This window comes from Opisthorchis viverrini, assembly GCF_000715545.1.
Source record: "Opisthorchis viverrini unplaced genomic scaffold opera_v5_431, whole genome shotgun sequence".
NCBI lineage: Eukaryota > Metazoa > Platyhelminthes > Trematoda > Opisthorchiida > Opisthorchiidae > Opisthorchis > Opisthorchis viverrini.
Genome location: NW_008752090.1, coordinates 173,433 through 194,444, shown reverse-complemented (window position 1 = coordinate 194,444; position 21,012 = coordinate 173,433). Strand labels below are relative to the sequence as shown.

General features: G+C 44.5%; 2 protein-coding genes across 2 annotated transcripts in view; both read left to right on the top strand.

Annotated features, from left to right (window-relative positions):
* The window catches only part of T265_10982 (hypothetical protein), a gene marked incomplete at both ends in the record, with an annotated part of 90,480 nt that extends 76,751 nt beyond the window's left edge, over positions 1-13,729 (top strand). The window contains one exon of the mRNA XM_009177511.1: positions 13,547-13,729. Within this exon, the coding sequence (XP_009175775.1) occupies positions 13,547-13,729 (183 nt within the window). The remainder of the gene's footprint in view (positions 1-13,546) is intronic.
* Positions 13,730-15,072: 1,343 nt separating this feature from the next.
* The window catches only part of T265_10981 (hypothetical protein), a gene marked incomplete at both ends in the record, with an annotated part of 32,771 nt that continues 26,831 nt past the window's right edge, over positions 15,073-21,012 (top strand). Inside the window, one exon of the mRNA XM_009177510.1 lies at positions 15,073-15,646. Coding sequence (XP_009175774.1) covers positions 15,384-15,646 — 263 coding nt within the window. The remainder of the gene's footprint in view (positions 15,647-21,012) is intronic.

Genomic DNA, 21,012 nt, shown 5'->3' with positions numbered 1-21,012 from the left:
GGTTTTAAAAGTATTTCGACCGTATCGGATAATGCGCCGGTGGTCACGATCAACCGTTGGGCGATCGGAGTGTGCGGTTTTTGGGGCCGACCTTTTCTAACCCGTCCTTCCTCGGGGGAAGGCAGCATCGCTGCTTCCATAAATATGGACATGCTGGTCGCCAGGGGGAAACACCTTACTGCCTTCACAATCCTGTCGCAAAGGACAGTACGACTTTACCCCCAGACCGCCTCGTAGCACGATTACTCGTAGTACGGGGTCTCGCTGCTCTTGGTTTGACCGTTCCCCTTTGGCCTTCCTGGCATGGTTGCACCTTGTGGAACGAAGTTCCAGCCAGTGTAGCCCGCGGGATCATTGCAGCACTGAAGCCCGACCACCACGTCAAGGTGGCAGCTTTAGGTCGGGATTTGTTTGTCTTGAGCAGCTAATTAATCGGCTGCGTAGAAAGTCTACTGCACAAAGTGTATATTTGTGGTCTTCAACCAGTGCATACGATTGAGTGTCAAGGTGGCAGCTTTAGGTCGGGACTCATTTGTCTTGAGCAGCTAATTAATCGGCTGCGTAGAAAGTCTACTGCACAAAGTGTATATTTGTGGTCTTCAACCAGTGCATTCAGACGATTGAGTTCACAGGGTAGAGAGAACCGGTATCGCCCAGCTGGACATTATGAGGATGGTTGGTTAAGCATGTGACTTACTGACACCCAACATCTCTCAGTCAAATAATGTGTATGTATTCGCAAGAGGAGGTGTTACTTTATGACCGCCCTCCCCCTTCACGCTGGAGTTTCGCGGCGATGTACCTTTACTTCATCGAGCAGAAGCTACGGTTACATTGTGCTTTCAGGACTGTCCCCTAATACGTATTTTCCGTAATTTGTGCTTAGATGTAAAGGACTGGATCAATTGCATCACAGCCCACGAAACAGACCGATGAACCTTGTTTCTCTTGTAAAAAAATACCTAACTGATCAACAGAATTCAGGTCCCACCAAATTATGCGACTAGCTTCATGCGACGGACTTGAGTTTAATAGCCCATTTTCCATACTACTTGGTTGCTATGCTCGATGACGTATTCTATACGTGTGAATGCGTTTCGTGTCATCAGGCCCTCGTGACATATGCAGTTGGTCCAGCTGTGACGAACTTTGAATTTCACACCTTCATGGATGATTGCGTTACGGACTTTGCGTATGTCTGTGCCTATGGGGTTGCGCGAATTCACTCTGAATCGTGGTGAAAAAAATTTGCGTGCACGAGCGTCAGTGAGCAGAGAATGAATTGGACGGTCTCGGACATCAGTAGCTGACGTGTACTGGGTGAGACTGGAATGATGCGACCGACCGAATCGAACACTCTGAAGCATTCGCTTCCTCGTACCAAATGTGCCATGCAAGCTTGAGCAAGCTCCTTCTCTGATGAAGCAACATTCAACAAGTTCACCAGCACAGTTGTACAAGTGCATGCATTGAGAAACATAAATGGGGTCGTTCTGATATATGTGCAGTGCTTGTCAAAAGGGCGGGGTCAGTTTCACAAGGCCACACAAAAGTGTGGTGAAATAAGATTTCATCATCCTACGCGTCGGATGTCACTGATAATGTTTTTCAAGGATTTTGATATAATGGGGAAGTTTTGATAGCGTTTGTAATTGACACAACACCGTAGGGAAAACATGCCTGAACCTCATAATTGCTGAACCCACACTTGGGCTTGGATTTTCACAGAGGTTCGTTTTAGACCTGAAGCAAAATGTTACTACAAACGAACTGCTTGCGCCATTGGACACACTGGACATGTTCAGACAATTCTAGGTCCTAAGAGGAAAGTCGGAACCCAACTAAACTCTGTGGCCTTTGTTTTTCAGCCATATATCTTAAATTCACGATGCGATTGGAAACCGGTCGATCCGTTACTGGGATCCTAGACGTACCACATTTTGAAGCAGGCACCTTAATCGCATTGCTAATCGGTGGTTCGTAGCCTAATGGTCCAAAGTACTAGCCGGGTGGTCGTGGGTTCAAAGCTCCTTGCAGTGTGGTGAGATTCGCACTGATGACGAGTCGCAATGAGGATGAAACATCTGTACGGTGATTCTAGGCCTTACAGCAAAAAGGACGAGTTCTGAACTGGAAATTCCCAAATCTATTCACATTAACAACGAAAGATTCTAACGAATTCCGAATTCAGCTTATTCGTGTCGATGACATACTCCTGCATTTCAGTGCATGCCATAGTTGGACACTCAGGGCTCACGTACGACTGGGTCGAACGTCCAGTTTTCTAATAAATTTAATGGACTCGGAGAAAGTTGAAAAGGCTCATGTTTTGATTATGGGGTGCAGTATATTGCAGCAATAGTAAAAAATGCTAACGGTAATGTCCTGGTAGCAATACCACATGTAGGATGTCTGACTTGATGAGGCGAAAGTGAGTACCATTCTGTGGTCAGACAGTCTTCGTATTTTAACTTCCGTGCTTTCAACTCAGGCAACTTTCCTCGAAAACGAATCAAGTCTGACAAAGTCCCCAGGAGCTAGAACCAATTACCTTTATATAGGCTGTTCAATGTAGAGGAGCTGTCTTTCACTTAGAATGCTCTCTGGAGATTAGAAAGTATTTGACATTGGATGGGCAAATTTTTTTTATCAAATGGGTTGTCCTTGAAAGGTCCAACTTGGAAAGCATGTTTTTCAGCAGTTCCGAGTAGACTGACTCATCCATCCTCCCGTTGTTGTGTGTCATCATCAAATCTAATGCGCTCATTCACACTCAAGCAATCTTGGACGCTCGGTAGAGAAGGCTGATCCGTTACCTGTCGACTATATGCTTGGAAAATAGCATGCTTTCGTTCTCAGGTATTCTTCACTGAGTTTATTTTTTAACCATGTCAATCGGACTTCATCGAATTTATCCTTCTGGTTTTGTATTTCACGGCTTTGAACATCATTCAGCGTTTGCCATGCAAATTTCCTTACCGTGCATATTGTGGGATATCTGAGGTCCGATTCTCCGGACATAGTTTTCTGATTCATGGCAGAGTTTTTCCGTAGAAATGTGATTTCATCATCAAGGAAACTATTCGCATATTTTCTGAAAGCTCTTTCACATCCCACGGCTAGTTTCGTCCTCCTTGAGGTTCGTCAGGTGACGCAGTCCCCAAGTTTCTGTCAGCCTCATGTTGTATTTGAACCCAGATTATACAAAATTCGCTAATTACACTCATTTGCCTACCAGTTGGGGTTCTACTGGAGACTAAACAGAATCCCATTTGAGGTGGCCTTGTGCAGGACATTCTCAACCGAAGAATATCACAACCTCACAAGGGTTCATTAGAGCGTCCCGTTAAAACAAAGTTCATGTGCAAATAAGTGTATTTCGTGATGTTATCATGAGACGTGGCCTCTACGCGAACAGGATATACGGACTATCGGTGTCTCTGAAGCATTGGCCGTGTCTGGTAAGAACATTGGATTAGCAACACTGAGGTACACCAAATGATTTTAGGAAAAAGGAACCCTCTCATGATGGATTAGTTAGTCACAAATCATGGGTTAAGCGTACTCCGGGTGCCAGAAGACTGCTTCGCAGAGGTATTTTCTCCCAGCCCTATGCTCATTGGATGCGACGGACAGGGGAGCTTTCTATAAGCTAGTAATGGATTGTGAAAATACGGACGGTTATATTCAGTCAGGTCGACAACCACCGTTTATCTGGATGAGAACCCCGGGACACAATTCCCTAATGTTTAATGACACTAGCAGATATGGTTCAATCAGGCTGTCACTGGTGCTCATGCATCAAACCATCGCCTTCAATGTGTAGCTGCCCAGTTAGTGGAACTAACTGATCAGGTTCCCGCCTCCAATGCCCGTTCGTATCTTCCACGCTCTCTTCAGGTGACCAAAACTGTAACAGCCAGAACCCATGGTTTATAGTTGATTAACTGAACTGAACTCCGTTTGTTTGACTTCTCGAACTTGAACCTATCCGATCGATCAGCCGAACTGCACAGTTCATTTTGTTTACTTCCATTCTGAAAGCCTGCACAAGGATCAGATTAAATGAAGCTGATTTGAATAATTTGTCTCTTGTTTGTACGTGCACGAAGATAAAAATTACCACGGTAATTTTGTCCTCATATTTTCTATCGGAATAACGACAGATACATGTTATGCAAAGGTTTTCACATCTGTCATTTATTCGATAGCCTAAAATACGGAAATCAACTAAACTAGCTTGCAACTTTCAACTAATACCAGTCAAGTTGTTGAGACAATCAGCTTACGCGTGTAGACCAATGTCTGACGTAAGTGCAACGACTGCGAAAATCTGTGTGTTTATGTTGTCGTCATGCGCGCACACACACACACACACACTCAGACAAGTACGCACGCGTACGCACGTCCAGTACCAATACCTACCTTACGTCATCGGAGAGGAGATGCCGATGTCGATGCAAACGGCAAATAACCTACTCAATATCCTAATTTAACCAGTCCATCGCCACTTTCGTGAAACGTCAACTCCCTGTGGGGTGGCTAATCAAATCAGCCTAGGACTTGTGCGGTCACAAATCTACGACTCAGAATATTCAAATTGGCTTAGATTTTCGATGATTTACGTAATTCACTGCTTTGGTTGTTTTTCTCATCATCTCTTCAATTGGCCTAAATGCAAGTGCAAAAGTGTGGACTGCAATAAAGCCTCAACGATTACAAAATAGTTCTGGCTAGTTGCGGGACTTGTAGAATTCGCGTTCACATTACACTCGTTGTAACACTCGTCTCCCTATCCTGGCGCAGTTATTCTGGAAAGTCCACGCCAAAGGAGGGAGAATGTAATGAACTGGAGTTTCACTCTTATTAGCGCTCATCAGTAGTGCATATGTTTGGCCGTGCCAGCGTTTGAACACCGGATATCTGAAATGCGCGCCGAGCGTGTTAACATTACTCCACCACTGCACACTGGACGCACCTGAACCCCTATATCTGAACAGGCAAACTTGTTCACTGTTGAAAAACTGAGAAGCGCTGTACGGCTGTTCCATCTTCATCATCACCAGGGCGCATCTCACGGAACTCCAGAGAGTCTCGGACCGATGACCTCTGGAGTTTCGTGAGGTACGCATCACTGGTGGTCTCCAATAGCGATAGGGCATCTGTACATTCTTTTTGGAATTTTCAGTATAGCCTGGTTTCACTTACAGGAAGAAATATCCATTTGAAAAATCCCTAGATCTCCTCACCCTACCTACGAACGCGCCCGACACGTCGAGAAACGACTCAGTGGCTGTTTCGGCTGTGTCAATCGATTGACTCGCCTCTCAGGCTATCCTCGTCAGGTAGCATCACGGAAGCTTGAAACATTCGGGACAATTTTTCGTTTGGTTGTAGATGGTTGCGGGATTGGTAGAATTAGCCTTCACGTCATTCATGTTTGAACAGTTTTCATCCTCTCCTGTCTGGAGTTCAGTGCTTCCCTCCTTTGGCATGGACTCATTAGAATAATCGCGCCAGGAAATAAAGAGGACTATTCAAACGAGAGCGATGTGAACGCTGATTATAAGATAGCTTTATCTGCTGTAGAAACAGTTTTATGGATCATCCTTTAAGGGATAAAGCTAACTGAGAGTACAAGGGAGCAGCATACTCAATTTTTCACTATTTGAATCGATTATTTCATCTTCTGACAAATTAACACAAGCTGTCAAGCATCGTCTTGAGTCTTTGTAAGTTGGGTGAATAATTTCCCCGGAAAAGTACTTGCCCTAAGACTACTTTATTGAGGACCGCCTGTCGGGCATGAATCGGTGCCCACCCCTCTTCTCAAACCGAACGCTTTTGCCCTTCCTAGGTAGTAGAAAACATTCTTGTAATGTGTGTGCAGTGGATTCTCTGTGAGAGGGCTTAGTTTTCGGGTTACCCTTGGATGACCTGATGTACACAAACAGTAGATATCCTGGTTAGTCTACACAAAATCAGACAAGCACTGGATTCACAGTAGATAGTCTTAGGTCGTCGTTTGAGGCACCCAGCAAAGTAGTCACATCGCTCAAGTATGGACATGTTCAGACGTGACGGTTCAGTTGCGTCCAACGTGCTCCAACACTCGCCTTCATGTCAAATGTCCTGGGAAGTAAATCATGTACACTGCTGACAAACTCGAGTTCAGTGCTTCCTTGGTTTTGTGTGGACTAGTCAACTGTATCGCAACAGGATGTGAAAGGGTCGTTCAGACAAGCCTGACGTGATAGTTAATCCTAAAACTCTGGCGACTATCTGCGACCAGTAGTAGACATTCTTAATCTCAGTTAAAATCAAAGGGAAGCTAATGACGTTACATGCTGATTTTCTTATAAGGTATTCTCTCGAAATGCCACTCCACTCACTTACGAAAACCATGTTTATAAATACCATCTACTGATAGAAACCACTGGTCTGAGAACACTCACTCCTCCAAAAGGACACTGCGGATTTGCCCTTTGAATTCTAAGCTGTTGCGTGAGTATATGTTGGATTGGTTTGCTTGTACGAATCATAATGTGGAGTTCAACACAGTCCGATGTGTTTCTTTTACCATAGAAATCTATTATGTCAGAGCATTACGTAGTCACGTTTGCTTATATAAACCTGTACTTCCAAAACACTAGACTCGACTCTTGTAAATAGGTATCTTCGGATAGTATCCAGATGTAAATACCGGCATCCAAAAGCTGCATCTTTTCGGTGGCTCTTTAAAACAGTACGATTGCTCTTACTTTACTCCGCAACAGCCGCATGGGACAACACGTGATCATTTCCGATTGTCTAACAAACCGGTTGTTAAATCTTGACCACTATACTGTCTACCTGTGGATAGAAGAATAAATGACCTGTTTGCTTATTCCTCCACCCCTCCCCCCGCAAGAAATAGGCTCATCAGAGTATCGCTAAGTAGTGGTGCTTTATGAAAACCGGATAAGTTATTTTCAAAAGGCCTCATAAATGTCCTATCGTCAGCGCACGTAGTGGTACGTCATGAAATTTTGGTGTGGTTCCTTTTAATTTAGTCGTACTGGGCCATAAAGTTGGAACCCATAACCACCAAAATGACGATTTTATTTGTGATGTGAGGACCTAGCTGTGTGTCTGATTCTGGAATATTCGAAAACCAGCGCATAAGTACCATCTACCGAAGCATTTTGAGAATCGATTCTTAACCTGGGGAAATCGCCTTTTCGAGACTGACCAAGTTTGAGGCCAAACCTTATAAGCCCATTATGACGTGGGCTTAGGTGAAATGCTTCATTTTGGGAGGAAGTCTATTGAAAAACTACGCATATAATACCATTACAATACCATTACATATATCCCAACCAAAAGCTGTCACTTTGTCATGGTGACCTCAGTACTGTAATGTTCCAGTGGGCCACATAGGATGGAAATGATATCCTTAAGTTTCAACCATGCCAGAGGAGTAGTCCGACAAACAGCAACGAATCCTCATACTCCGAAAAATCGAGCTGGTTTGGAGGTAAATTTATATTTTCCCCTGCATTAAATGTGCAAGAACATAGGTTGTTTCTCTCAGATAACTACCATCTCAACATCTGTGGAAGCAGCTATGCTGCCTCCACCCCGAGAAAGGACTGACTAAGGAAGGTAGATCATGAAAACCGTTCAGTCTGATTACTTAGTGGTTGATCATGACCCCGGCGAAATTATTTCCTAAATCAAGACTCCCATCCTGCTCACAAGGCACCAGTTGTGCGCAGTGGCATCGGGAGCTAGAATTGCACGCCTTACGGTCTGAGCCCTCGGGATAGGTCAGCCTGTCTCACTCCGTTGTGAATCAGACCTTGAAGTCAAAGACTTAGGTTTGGGTACAGGCTCAGCAGTCAAGACGCTCCTTTTCTTCGCGCATGATCCGGACTACAAAGAGAATGAGGACACCTCTTCTGCGATTTGGGAACTGGAAAGTGGAGATTCTCCTGGACAATAATGGAGGTGACAGACGATCTACTCTTGTTGCAAGATAACTCAGACCCTACAGGTTAGACCTCACTGCAGTCAGCGAGACATAGCTGCCCGATCAAAGAAAACTACGACAGACTGACTCCGATTATACCTTTTGCTGAAGTTGAAAAAAACAAGAAGCCCGACTTGGACATTATATCGGATTCAGCGTTGCAAATCACGTGAATCAGAAATGACTGCACCAACTCGGGAATGATGGCGATCCGACTCCGGCTGCCGAGAGCAAGGCTTGTCGAATTTTTCATCGCCTACGCCTTCACAATTTCACACTGAGATGAGGAAAACAAATTTCACCATCGACAGTCTGCACCTTCACGCGTCTTCTTCTTTGTGTTCAGCAGTTTCATGTCCCGAGTCGGCAACGACTGGGAAAACTAGATGGGTCCATTTGGAATAGGCTCAATGAACGACAGTGGTTGTGGACACTTACGATGTATGCAGCATCTGAACTGTCAAGGACAAACATTTGGTTCAGTGTGAGAAGGCTACCGCTAACCACGTGGACTCACCCAAGAAGTGGACACGAACACCTAGTGGATTAGGTCATTGTGCTTTAAACATATCTCTGTAATGGGATGATCACAAAAGCGACACGTGAAGTCGAACACATTCAGTGCGTGTCGAAATATGCGTCATACTCGGAAAACTGCCACGTCATGGACTAAAATGGAACTCACTCAAGTTGGACGTGAGAAAGCTGAAGAACGATGAGATTTTTGCGAGGCGCTGATGCAAAGGCTGGTAGATGACCAAATCTCAAACATATCCGAAAGCCTAGTGGGCCCGGATAAGATCAGATATCCAATCAGCCGCTGTGGATATCATTGAACTAAAGCAAGAACAGAAGCGAGATCGCTTCGGGGACAAGAACTCGTTAACATCTATCCAGATTCCGGAGAAGAATTTGACGTTTCTTATAATAGTAACGATCCGGAAGACACTCATGCCGGAAAGCAACTCTTGAGCGCCAGAACCAAGCTTCTGAAACACCTGTAGAAAACAGACAAATGAATGTTAGTGTAGAACTCCACTCGTACGCGGATCTCAGTTGTCACAAAGAATTCTTTTCTGGACCGAAAGAAATCTATGGACTGAAATTCCAATATCTTCAGCTGCAAGGATGCAAACAAACCGGTGAGAACTTAACAAGCCAGACGAACTTCGGATAGCCTGAAAGCATTACTTTTCATCACTACTCAACCAGACAGGTGATGTTGATTTGAACTACGTGGTCTGCCTCCCCCAACATACTGTGGAGAACCAATTGGCTCACTTGCATACAATTGTAGAGCTGCTGAGGGATTTGACGGTTTGCTCGCGGGACTTTTCAGGCTCAGCGGACCGGTACTGAAGAACCGGCATCTCCACCTGCTACACAGAATTTGGGGGCTAGATGATGTTCTCAAGATTTCGAGGTTGCAACGATAACTCCTCCAAATAAAGGAAAGGGTAATCGATTGAAGTCGGACAACTACCGCGGAATGAGTCTCATGCGAACATCAGGCAAGACCGTGGTCCACACCCTGCTAACTCGACTAGTCACTGGGAGTTGAAAGAAGTCTGATGCGAAGCCGGCTCCGATGGTTACGTGATTTTAAACGAATAGCTGAAACTCGTATCCTAATCCAACCTGTTCACAGTCAGCTAAAGAACGGACTTCAAACTTGTGGACGCCAAAATTCCGCTATTGGGACAGCCTGCGAGTAAATCTGAAACGCAGGAAATCTTCGGGTCACTGGTGGACCTGGCACTCGATAGAACGTCACGGAGAGTAGTTGTCCAATCAAGCATGAGAAGCTTTGACATATGACGTGTTGTAATGCTGGAGAACAAGCGTGTTATTCGAAGGAGCTGATTCTACCCCGTGTAACCTCGAAGATGTGGACTTGCGAAACATGAAGACGCACACATCTTAACAAGATCGGTTTTGTGTCACTAGAGTCGTCATCGGTTCGCCTGATAAAGATAACCACCTGAAACCCAGGTAGGTTTGTTGCTTTTTCTAATGACTACCTACACGACATCTAAAGGACGATAATATCATCAACCTCAGGGCTAATGGAATATCTTCAGGTTATCCATTACTCCCTTTAGAATGCTGCTCCTGGCAACACTTGTATGGCACTATACTCTGAGGGGCGTTTGCATGCCACCGAAACTTAAACGAAATGACGGATGACGCCGGTTCCACAATGATAAACAGATAAATGTTGCTGAAGCGCACTGTTATGCCGTCATGTTTAGACCGGTTGACGGCTTGCGACAGGCCCCCGCAAATTCGTCTGCCGATCTTATTCTCCCAGGCTTACACTGGTACCAGGGTTTTGTACACAGAATCACATATGGCAGACCGTTTGCGCGGGCGCACCGTGGCTTGACCATAGTTGACTGGTAAATCCTATTCGAATTCTAGTCATTTATATACATGGTGTGAGCATATGTATATGTATACTTGTGCGTGGATGTGTATGCATACACATTCTCACGTACTTGTGGAAGGACGTGACAGCCAAAGTCTGGCTTTTACAATGCTATCATACCGGTATATGAGGATAATATAGCAACCTGAGGAAATTCCTTGGATTATCCGTTTAGCCTGTGAAGGTAAAGATCAAGGTTCAATATCACTTATTTTCGAATGCTAATCGATAAAAAGGCAGCCATGTTTCAGCCTTCTAAGACTGAACAGACAAATATTTATGTACAATATTCTATCTGTGATGGTGAAAATAAACCAGGGAGAAAAGTGGACGCGTGAACAGGTTTCATATATAAGTTCGCTCAAAAGCTGATTTCGGCCAAAAGAGAAGACAGTCATTTGATTCCATCTCTCTTAGACAGCCCCATCGGTTCATTAACTGACGTGTTCCACCAGCTATTCCTTACCACAGTTTCAAAGACAATCTTTAAAGGGAGGGTTTACTGCAACTCATTCCGCTTGATCTAAGCAAGTTGGAAAGAAAGAAAATTGTTCTCAGAGGTGTATTTAGATCAATAAGCTAACTCGTTTAGCTCGTAAGGTGAAAAAGGAATTTTAGCGCAAACGCCATCATTTCTCACTAAGGTGGAGAGTCGAATATGACACATGATTCGTTCGGTGAACCAGGAGCAAACATGGTATTCCCAACTTCCCGTGTGAATGCAGCTTCTCAGCAGTAAGAAGCAGTGTTAAAAATAAATGGCAAATCTTTGTAATGTATTACTAATAAGGTTGCTGAAAATCCGTGGACAGCCCACGACCGGTTTCGCCCTTTTTGGGGCTCATCAGGTAACCGCAGTTTCCGGGTTTCCATCAACCTTATGTTCTACTTAAAACCAAATGGCACGGAGTTAGCGAATATACACTCATTTGCAAACTGACTTGGTTTTTCGAAAGACCCACCTGGAACCCAGCTGAATCTCTCGTTTGTGACGTCTTGTGCCACTCAACATGATCTCTGGATTGTAATTTGTCACACTTTGTTTTCCCAATTTATTGTTGACATTCTGAGAGAACCTTCTTAGGTGTCGACGGATTTCCAGCAACCTTATGAGTAGTACATTACAAAGATATACATGTATCGCGATATCTCGAATATCGTAGCGACTGAAACATGAGGCGGCCTGGCGCAGCACATTCAGTTGCCTGGAAACATCACAAACGAGAGATTCAGCTAGGTTACAGGTGAGTCTCTCGAATTAGTTTACAAATGAGTGTATATTCGCTAAATGGCAAATCATCTCGTCAGTGGGAAAGAAAGACTAAGAAACACTATGTTGCTTCTGAGAAACAAAGTTTTTACTGAATTGATGCGTTCAAGAAATAAATGACATTTGTAGTGCTTCTTGGCACCACAGTATGACATTTGAAAGTAACTGACCAGTGTCAGTGGTCACCAACAGAAGAATACAAGCGAATAAAGTTTGTTGAGTTTGAGAAGCGAAACATGAAACGAATGACGTTTCCTAGTGAGCTTACTGAATAATTCAAATGAGACTGTGCAGTTTGTTAATCGCACCATGGCAACATCCACAAACGGACCTTCTTCATTTGCTGAAGCTCTGCTTTCCACGCCAGTTCTTCAAAACTCCTGATAAGCTTCCAAACAGTGCAGAAATACTCAGCAGAATGTAGAAGAAGCTGTTTGCTCTAGGTGTAGCTGTACAGACAGAAATAAAACTTTTAAAAGTACTCAGATCATAAACCAGCGATTCAACTGGGTTCCAGCGAGTATCATGTTAAAAGCCAAATTGGTATACAGGTGAGTGGAGATCGCTAATTTCGTGAAATTTGAGTTCAAGTAGAACATAAGGTTGATGGAAACTCGGGAACCGCGCATAAATGATAAGCTATGGCCTGTAGAAGGGTTTTCAGCAACTTTATGAGTGGTGCATCACGTAAGTACTGACGGAAAACTTACCTGAATCTTAGATGAATCTCTCGTCTATGCGACTGTTGAATTGAATATGCTCCAAAATGGGGGCTTTATGTTTCATTTGGTACGAAAGTCGAGATATCGCAGTATATTTTCATAAAGGAAACTATCCATTAGGCTACCGGAAACTTTCCGATAGCCCACGATCCATTTCGCCCTCCTAGGGCCCCAACAAGTAGACCAAGTCTTAAATTTTTCATCAACCTTATGTTCTACCTGAAGCTAAATAGAATGAAGGTGTCTATCCTCACATGCCAATGTGTTTTGAACCGAAGGCTACCTCCTGTTTATGATAGTCTCCAACTGAATGTGCTACACATTGGCCACCTTATGTTTCATTTGGTTTCAGCTGGAAAATATCAGAAGCCAGAGATTCATCTCGAAATCAGTTGTATTTCCCTTTGAAACCAAGTTATTACACAAATAACTGTAGTTCACAAACATTTTTACATCTCTAATGTGGTCATTCGGACCGGCACTTACTTTGGAGTTACCATGCAACCGGTGTTGCGTTTATGCAATTTTAAATAAAGAAATTTTGTTCTGGACTAGCTTCGCGGTCATTGGTTAATTTGGGTGACTAAAGGACGGTGTTGGTTGTAAATGAGAAAACAACAAACTTCTAGTGAAACTTAACATGCTATTGCTTCAGTGTGATAGAAGCGTTGCCGAAGCTTTTTGCTGGAAATTTCCTGATTGTGAAAGATGACAGAAAACAGACAACACAGAGGATTTCGCCCTGTCTATCCGCAATGAGCATGAACCGATGTGTTTTTTTGGTACCACAATTCTCGAGTCAAGATTTTGTTGGGAGAAACTGCGACGGGATGATTTATAATCCTCAATTTTTTCCAGGTGAAATTCAGTTTGACACAAAAATATGCTCCAGTTACAACGAGGTCAGTGCACTCTTGTTGGAATAGTAAATTTTAATGTCGTTTCAATGTTAAGCGCCTTGCTACGGAAAGCATTCACATCTGCTGTGTAGAACTGATTTGGCAGGACTTTTGCTTAGTGTTCGAATTCCCTATTTTGTCGCATGTTTATTCGTGCATCATGATTAGTTCCTGAGGGGGACTCTTCACAACAAAGTGATTCTATTTTCTGTACAGGATTCACTTCATGGGTTCTCTCAAATGTCCTCCAGAGTGTGCGTATTCAAGCCTTTGTCTATGGCTTACATCGGAGCAGCCTATCTAGACTCGTCCGCGTTGATGAGACCTGCTCGTCCACAAAGCATCACCTGCATGCTGGTGGCTTCTGCTTTGTCCCAAATCCCAGACAGCAAGCTTTGATTTCTCGATCAGTTGTCTTAAACTGCCACTTTTAAATTTAATAAAGCCACTGATCACTCCTATGCCAGTTATATTTGGAAGATTAAAAAAGAACCATATTCAGGCTACCACACCTGGCGAGTAATCCAATCATACCCGGCCTTTCTTCCAAAAATTCATCTTTAATACATTGCTGTTAAGGTCAGTGTGAAGTCGATGGTATCATTAATCCCTTGGATGTGAAAAACTGGGACGCGTTCAAATGCTGCCGAGAGTATGCCTGGTCGAACTAGGCTGGACAACAAGTTTCCACGGCACCTGTTCCAGGAAAATGGGCGGCAACTACCTGGGAATTCTCCCTACTCTAATAATCAAATCCCATTAAGGTTTAAAGTTCTGATTTAGTGAGATTTAATATTTCAGAGGGTCAGTAGGGGTGAAACGGAACACGAAGCACGCAGTACAATTAATTTGCCTGATGTAATGATGTTGATGTGATTGTAATCTTTCTGAAATGTGTATCAACTTAAATTTCATCCTTTTCTTAGAAAATACTTAGCAAGCTGGAAAACGCTTGGAACCGATTGAAAAATCACCATAGATAAATGTATAAATTTTTCCCCAGACCTAGCAAGTTATTCTTATGAAGTGGCTGGCGCGGAACGTCCCACACTTGGCGCTTCCGACTTACGCCGAAGCCCATTAGCCGCACAATGCTCTTAGCTGCAAAACATTTAGAAGGGAATAAAACTTTTCCCGCCAAAATGTTGCATTTTGTTGCATACGTGCTCAAACCAAAAACCATCCTAATCTACGTCCATATTTTAGCGGCTCACCAAATTTCATTGTCCACTGAAGCAGTCATACATCTGGCGGCTTAAGTCTGGTAGAGTACTTTCCCAGCATCGCTGAGGCCCCATGATGCCTAGATGGGGTTCAAAGGTTTGTACTAGTACTCTGAACGCAACTGCCTGCCTGCTTTGGACACACGTCGTGGCTTTCCAAAAAACAATTCCGTTGTGCGAGTACTGAGCGTCGTGTAGAGAGTGCACAAAGTGGAAGCTGCATGCCGCAGCCCATGTGGCAGCACTCTTCTCTTGTGCCCTCGGAGCCCTGCCTCCCAAATGCCCTCAACAGGTCAGGAAAGCCCTCCGCCCTCGTAGGTACACATCCCCTTTCGCATTCCGCTCCATTTGACATGCAGGCTAGCGTGCTGTCAAACACGAACACAAACACGCAAGCAAACACACAACCAAAACACAGCGGAGCCAACCACTCCCGTCTGTCTGTCTGTCGCTCGTGTGAATCAGTGTTAAATTTGCGAGGTTGTAGGATAGACAGACCTACGTATACGAAGCAAGCTGCTTACGCCACTACAATAGCCGTGCCATGTCTAGCGTTGTCCGTTGTCTGAGTCTGCGTGCCTGCGCAGTGACGTTGACCGTGGCACGCGCATGCCTGGCTCTCAGTATATAGGCTTTTCTGAGAAGCCGCGCAACTCCGAAACGCCGTGTTTCACCTTTCGATCCACCCAGACGCACAACCTATACAACGTGGCCTGTAGCTGATCTCGGCTAGCTCCGCTTATGGTCTCACGCGCTACGTCCCATCCGTCCACAATTCATTGTGAATTATTTCATCACTTGCCGTGGATCCTTTTAAATCATTCTTCGTAATGTCAACTACGGTTGTCGGGCATCGACCTACCTCCCACCGCCCTTTTCGGAATCTAGTTCCAGTCAGCTATCCACCCCGTATTGCAGGTCAGATGGACCCCAGCGGGTTACACGAAGAGGCGCTATTAGCCATTGCAATTAACCCAGGCATTACAGGTATGAGCTGCACGAAGCCGTTTTTCCTTCCTTCTCGCAATTCTGGTGATGGAAACCATGGGCCCGTGGAAAAAGGTCTCGGATATGGGGCATTTGGAGTTGTGTGGTAAGTCATCGTAATCCAAGAATCTGGATAAACAGCGCGAGCGTTCTTGTGGGTGTCATCTGGATGGCACACTAGTTGTGGATAAACCATGCTAATGTTTTATTGTTTTTGGGTATGGCAGTAAAGTTCCGGTGTTGGACACGCGTGTTACTATCGGTGTTAATGATGACGAAAGGGTATCCTAGATGGTTTGGTTGGGAGGAACGCACGCGCATGCTAACTTTCAACTTTTCAGCCCAGCATAACATGGAGGGTTGACAGCACAAAAGCAGCTCTCCCACAAACGGTAGTTTTTTACCGGGTAAAATACTGCAGAAATTAGTTCCTCACTCGAGTGACTTTTCTCTGTATAGTTGCTCGACTTTCCTGTGGCCCACACCATCTGGCCAACTTTTGGAGGGAAATGTCGGTAAATAATCTGACAGAGATAGCAACTTCTCTCCAAAATGTGGCACTTTGCTTTGCATCTTCACATCCACCACTGAGGTAAGAGAATCGCAAGATGGGACCAGCAGCCGATTTCAAGGTACTCGGGAGGGTTGGAATCCACGTCATCTAAACGTGGACCCATGATTCTATCCATCGAGCCATTCGGGTCCAAGGATGGTTACTAATACTTTTCTCACCACCGGGTTCGTCACGTAGCCCGTTCTAGTGTATTTCCACCAAAGGAGTGATGAGTTGGCCAGTTCACTCCAGCACAGTTTGTGTTATGGTTGTGGTCTGTTTTGTTCTCCTAGCATATATGTCGGTAAAACGATGGGATCACGTTGGAAGTTGCAACACAGTTTGGTCATATCCGTAGTCAACGCCAGAAGCGAGTAAGAAAATTGTGAGTTGCACACACTACGATAGAGTTTTGCATACCTCACCGCCACAATCACTGCGGATACTGGATAGTGTCGAGACCGTGACCCATTCACCTAGCCAAATCACCTACTCATTGTTGTCTTCGTCATCAGTGGCAGCCACAGCGAACGAGAACACTGGTACGTCACTACCGTACACCCATGCCCACTGCTCACTATACATCGGATTGTGAGCGCAAAGGCTGATTTTCCTTTCTGACCAGCCCGTCCTTATAAATGTCACAAACTTCATGGCCCGTCATCTCACAAGAAATTCATAGAACAGCGTCTGTTCGATTTGCTTTGATCGATACTGGTTGTAAAGCAAGCTTCAGCTGAACTGTCTTTCATCCCAGTAAAAGCAACTACTTGAGGCACCGCAGTCCAAGGCTATTGGGCAGCATTTGCCTTTGAACCACACAAGTTCGCACAAAGGCTTCAGGTTAGTGGTGCAATCAGACGCGTAATTCGACCAGGACTGGGGACGCTATCACTACGAAATTCATATAATACTCTAGGATTGGGTTTGAAGCCCACCGTAATAGATAGCCGTGATAACCAAAGATAGAAATTAGTATCCTCGGGAGTTTTTAATGCATTGCAAGGTTGTCCAAACATAAGATTCTGGAATCTTAAAAGTGCGGTCCTTCCGGAACTGGTCTTCAATTATGGGAACTTTCGTACCACTAGTTTGTCACGTGTCTCCTAAATATCCTTCGTGCTCCCAGACTGTGACAGTTCCGCAGTGGCTTTGGTTTTTTTATCTATTTGTCTGAGTACTATGCATAATAGCCATAGTGAGAAACTCGTTCGGTGAGTATCCCCCATGAAGAACGGCCACTCAAAGCCCACAGACCATCCATGGGCCACGAAGCACCATATTAAACCATTTTCCCCGATCGATCTCCCGCAATAGGAACTACAGTTCTATAGAACAACACAGTTCTCGCTCATCCAGGCTACCAACGTAACCGATTGGAGTCATTTCCTGTTTACATTGTGCACTCTCTTGGCGTTGTATCGCCGATGACTGATTCGCTTGTCAGTGCTGCGATGGCATGCCACTATCAAATAGCACGGACTCATCGATTGAGATAGTGTACCCTGGATTTTGGAGCGTTTTTTCAAAGTCGTCACTGGAGTCCCTGTGCCCTCCATATAAAAAAACCAACCCGATGAGGAATGGCTGTGCACATTTTTTAAAGCGGATCACTACTTGGCAAACCGAAGTGCATGTGCACAGATCAAATTTCTCACCGTGTTTTCATACTTGTGATGCCCGTATCGCAACCCCCCGTGTGTGAGCACGGATGGCATCCTAGACCCATCGTACTCACATACTGATTCTGCCGGTGGTTCGGGCTAAGTTGTTCAGCCCCTCCCCGCCTTCCACTTACTTTCAAAGCATGTGCCTGTATTGATTTATTCAACCGGTGTGCATACTTCTTTTCGTTCGTCTAGTGAGTAGCTAATTTGTGGTGTAATTGAGCATCTCCGTGCCCGATCGAGAGGGTTGCGTATATGCCCGTCTATCCTAAGCGCACACGCAGAGTAATAGTTCGGTTTAACATTACATCTCCCATTAGACTCTTAACGTCGTCGCACAAGAATCCCATATGTCCTGGGGGAGGGAATATTGTGTGACGCATTGGTTTCATAACGCAGTTTGGAGATCTCTTCACGTAGAGTGATTGTTAGATTTATCTTGATTGCTATCGAACCATCTTGAGAGTTTTGTCAGAATGGTTTACCATGGCAACTACTTCTTCAGACTTGATAGGAGTAGTTAGCCTTGTGAAATGCATTTCTCACGAAAAATTTCATGGCCTTTTTGACCTCGTCAGGCGGCCATCATAATCAGTCCACAAAGGTATTGTACGGAAGCAGTTACTGTCAAACTGATTTGCCCTTTATTGCGACAGTCGATCCTAAAATTCAAAACAATGATGAAGCTAACGCAGGACGCACACACCGACTACCTGCAGAGGAACCAGTCATTTCGTCAGCATGTAGTTTATCTCCGTTTCACAGGAAGTCCGCTGTAGGTCTGTGAGTCGTTCATGGTCTCTGTCTTACCATCAATGCCCCGATAAAGTCTTGGCTGGGGTGTTGCGGAAGTATGGTGTGACAATGGGTATGACATCACTGTGAATGATTCTTTCAAGAACTGACAAAAACGGCTCATTAATTCGTTCATCATGTTGGTACGATCAGATCACATCTTCCTGTCCGGGCTACATTTACCTATGGGTCGACTATCAGACAGAAGCAGCTTCCCGGTTACCGCTTGTGTGGTAGCCACCATCATCACAAGTGTGATAGTGACAACAACTCAGAGTACTACAACAACCGACGCTTTGTAAAGAGGGGCCTATTGGAAACTTTCAGTGACTGAAAAAAGGACATTCTGCACAGAGATCGTTGGAACTCTGCGTCATAGGTTCACCGGGATACGAAAAGAACCAAGGGCTTGTTTGTATAAATAATGTTGCCGTAATACGACTGCTGACGACCATTGTGACCATTACGAGTATTTATTTCGTGAGCCTTGCTATATCTAAGTCATAGTCAAACAAAGTTCATCCGTTTACCAAATCAGTCTGAGAATTCCGTTATTCTTGTATTCCATTTATGTTTGACTAACCTGAAGGTTAGGCGCTGTGCGCGGCAGCATCCATCAGCTTTCTTTTGCGAATGTGAGGTCAATATAACTATGGAAAACTTAACAAAAGAAAGTTTCTAGGAAATCCTTCTCTGACGCAACCTTATACCAAAGTTTTTGGTTCAAACCCAACTCTGGTCTTTCAGTTGTTCCTGTCTAGACACGGAGAAATTGGCTTTGTCCCTGTTTTCTTGTTTCCTTTTACTGGGTTGTACGACGTGATCCGCGGACGATGTGATTTTTCATCTCATAACAGCTTTCAGAAGCAGTGAAAAGTGCATTCGATTAATCAGGGAAATGCCAGGAAATGTCTGATTTATGGTTTTGTTGTACTGAAACGATGCTTTGCACCATCTGAATTGCTATTCGACTGATGTGCAACATCGGGGAAGACCGCCTAGACATACGGTCACGTTTGATCAATAGGGTGGAATTCATTCTGGATTTGCGATGCAAGGTGTATTCCCATTGAAAATAACTGAGCATAGCCTATTCCAGCCCACACAACGATAAGTGTATAGCCCAGTTTAGTATGTTACAACCAATTAATTATTAGTATCGGTGAGGAGAGTTGGGTTCGAGAAGCCGGATTTTGGACTCGCGTACGATGAAGTCAATGAAAAAGTGTCTAGTCAGATGACCGCGTTTCATTAGGCAGATTATGGATCGTGTGGTCAGGTTACATTGTCTTTCCCAAGACCAGAAGTACATGGGAGGTCACAACGAGCAGTGAACAGTGACAAACTTGAGACAATATTCTAGGAAACAGCAAGTTTTCACAGTCTGGGTGAGAAAGCCTTCTTCCCATGATTTACTATCAAATGCCATCTTTGCACAGAGTCCTTGTGCCCTAGTTAAACACACTTAAATATCATGTGTGTATTGTGATATATTGCGTGAGGAATTGTTAGAAAGATGTGAGGGTATCAGATGCACGTTTTTAGCGAAACTGTGGAGACCAATAAGACTTCTCAGATGTCTAAGGAGCATAACTGGGAGTTCGGTCAGTTGAGCAAGCCCGTGAGGCTATTTCGATGTAGGTGAGAATGAATTCAACTAGAGGAGAAACAGTGGACAAGTAAAACATCGCCAGATTGCTTGCGACCAGAGTAGTTGTTAAGTCTCGAAAGGTCACCAAGGTTCAGTACGAAACCTTTCAGCTCAGGGGCTCCTTCTGTGGCTGTCATGGGCCGAACGGTCATAACTGCACAGGAAGTCAGGTTTGCGCTTTTTCTCGCTGGACTAGTTGTGCGCCTCTTCATAATTTGAAGTATGCACAGGGATATACCGCCCTTTCTCTCCGGAGATACCGGCCAAAAGCTCTTTTTCGGGACAAACCTTGGCAAACAATAGAGGCCACATTGGACCAATCAGAAGTGGCCATTTAGAGAGTGCTCTCTCCAGAGGGAGATGAGTGCATTACGATGTCTTTGGACGTCTATCAGCATTAGATCAACCGGTTTTCTCCGTGAGCACTTTACGGTGGTTTCATTTTGCACTCATAAACTGAAGATTGGTACAATGATACCTCAACTGAGTCACTTTACAGAGTTTTCATCACCCTGTTTTCTCACATTTGTCATTTTTATTTGGTGAGTCCTACTTTTGACTGTTGTGAAGAAAACGAGGCACATGGCTAACAGACCGGTCTCTAAGTTTTTGTCTTGCGCTATCCCGAGCTCGGTCCCTGCTACACCGCGCTTTTTGGCGTTATCGTGGAGTAACTGTTCATATGGCGCACATTTGCATTAGTTCAATGAGGCATGGAACAAGCTAGATGATACCTTATTTGATTTGCTGGTCCAGTTAAATGAAATCTCGGAGCAGTACTTTTTTTCGAAAAAATAGGCCATGAA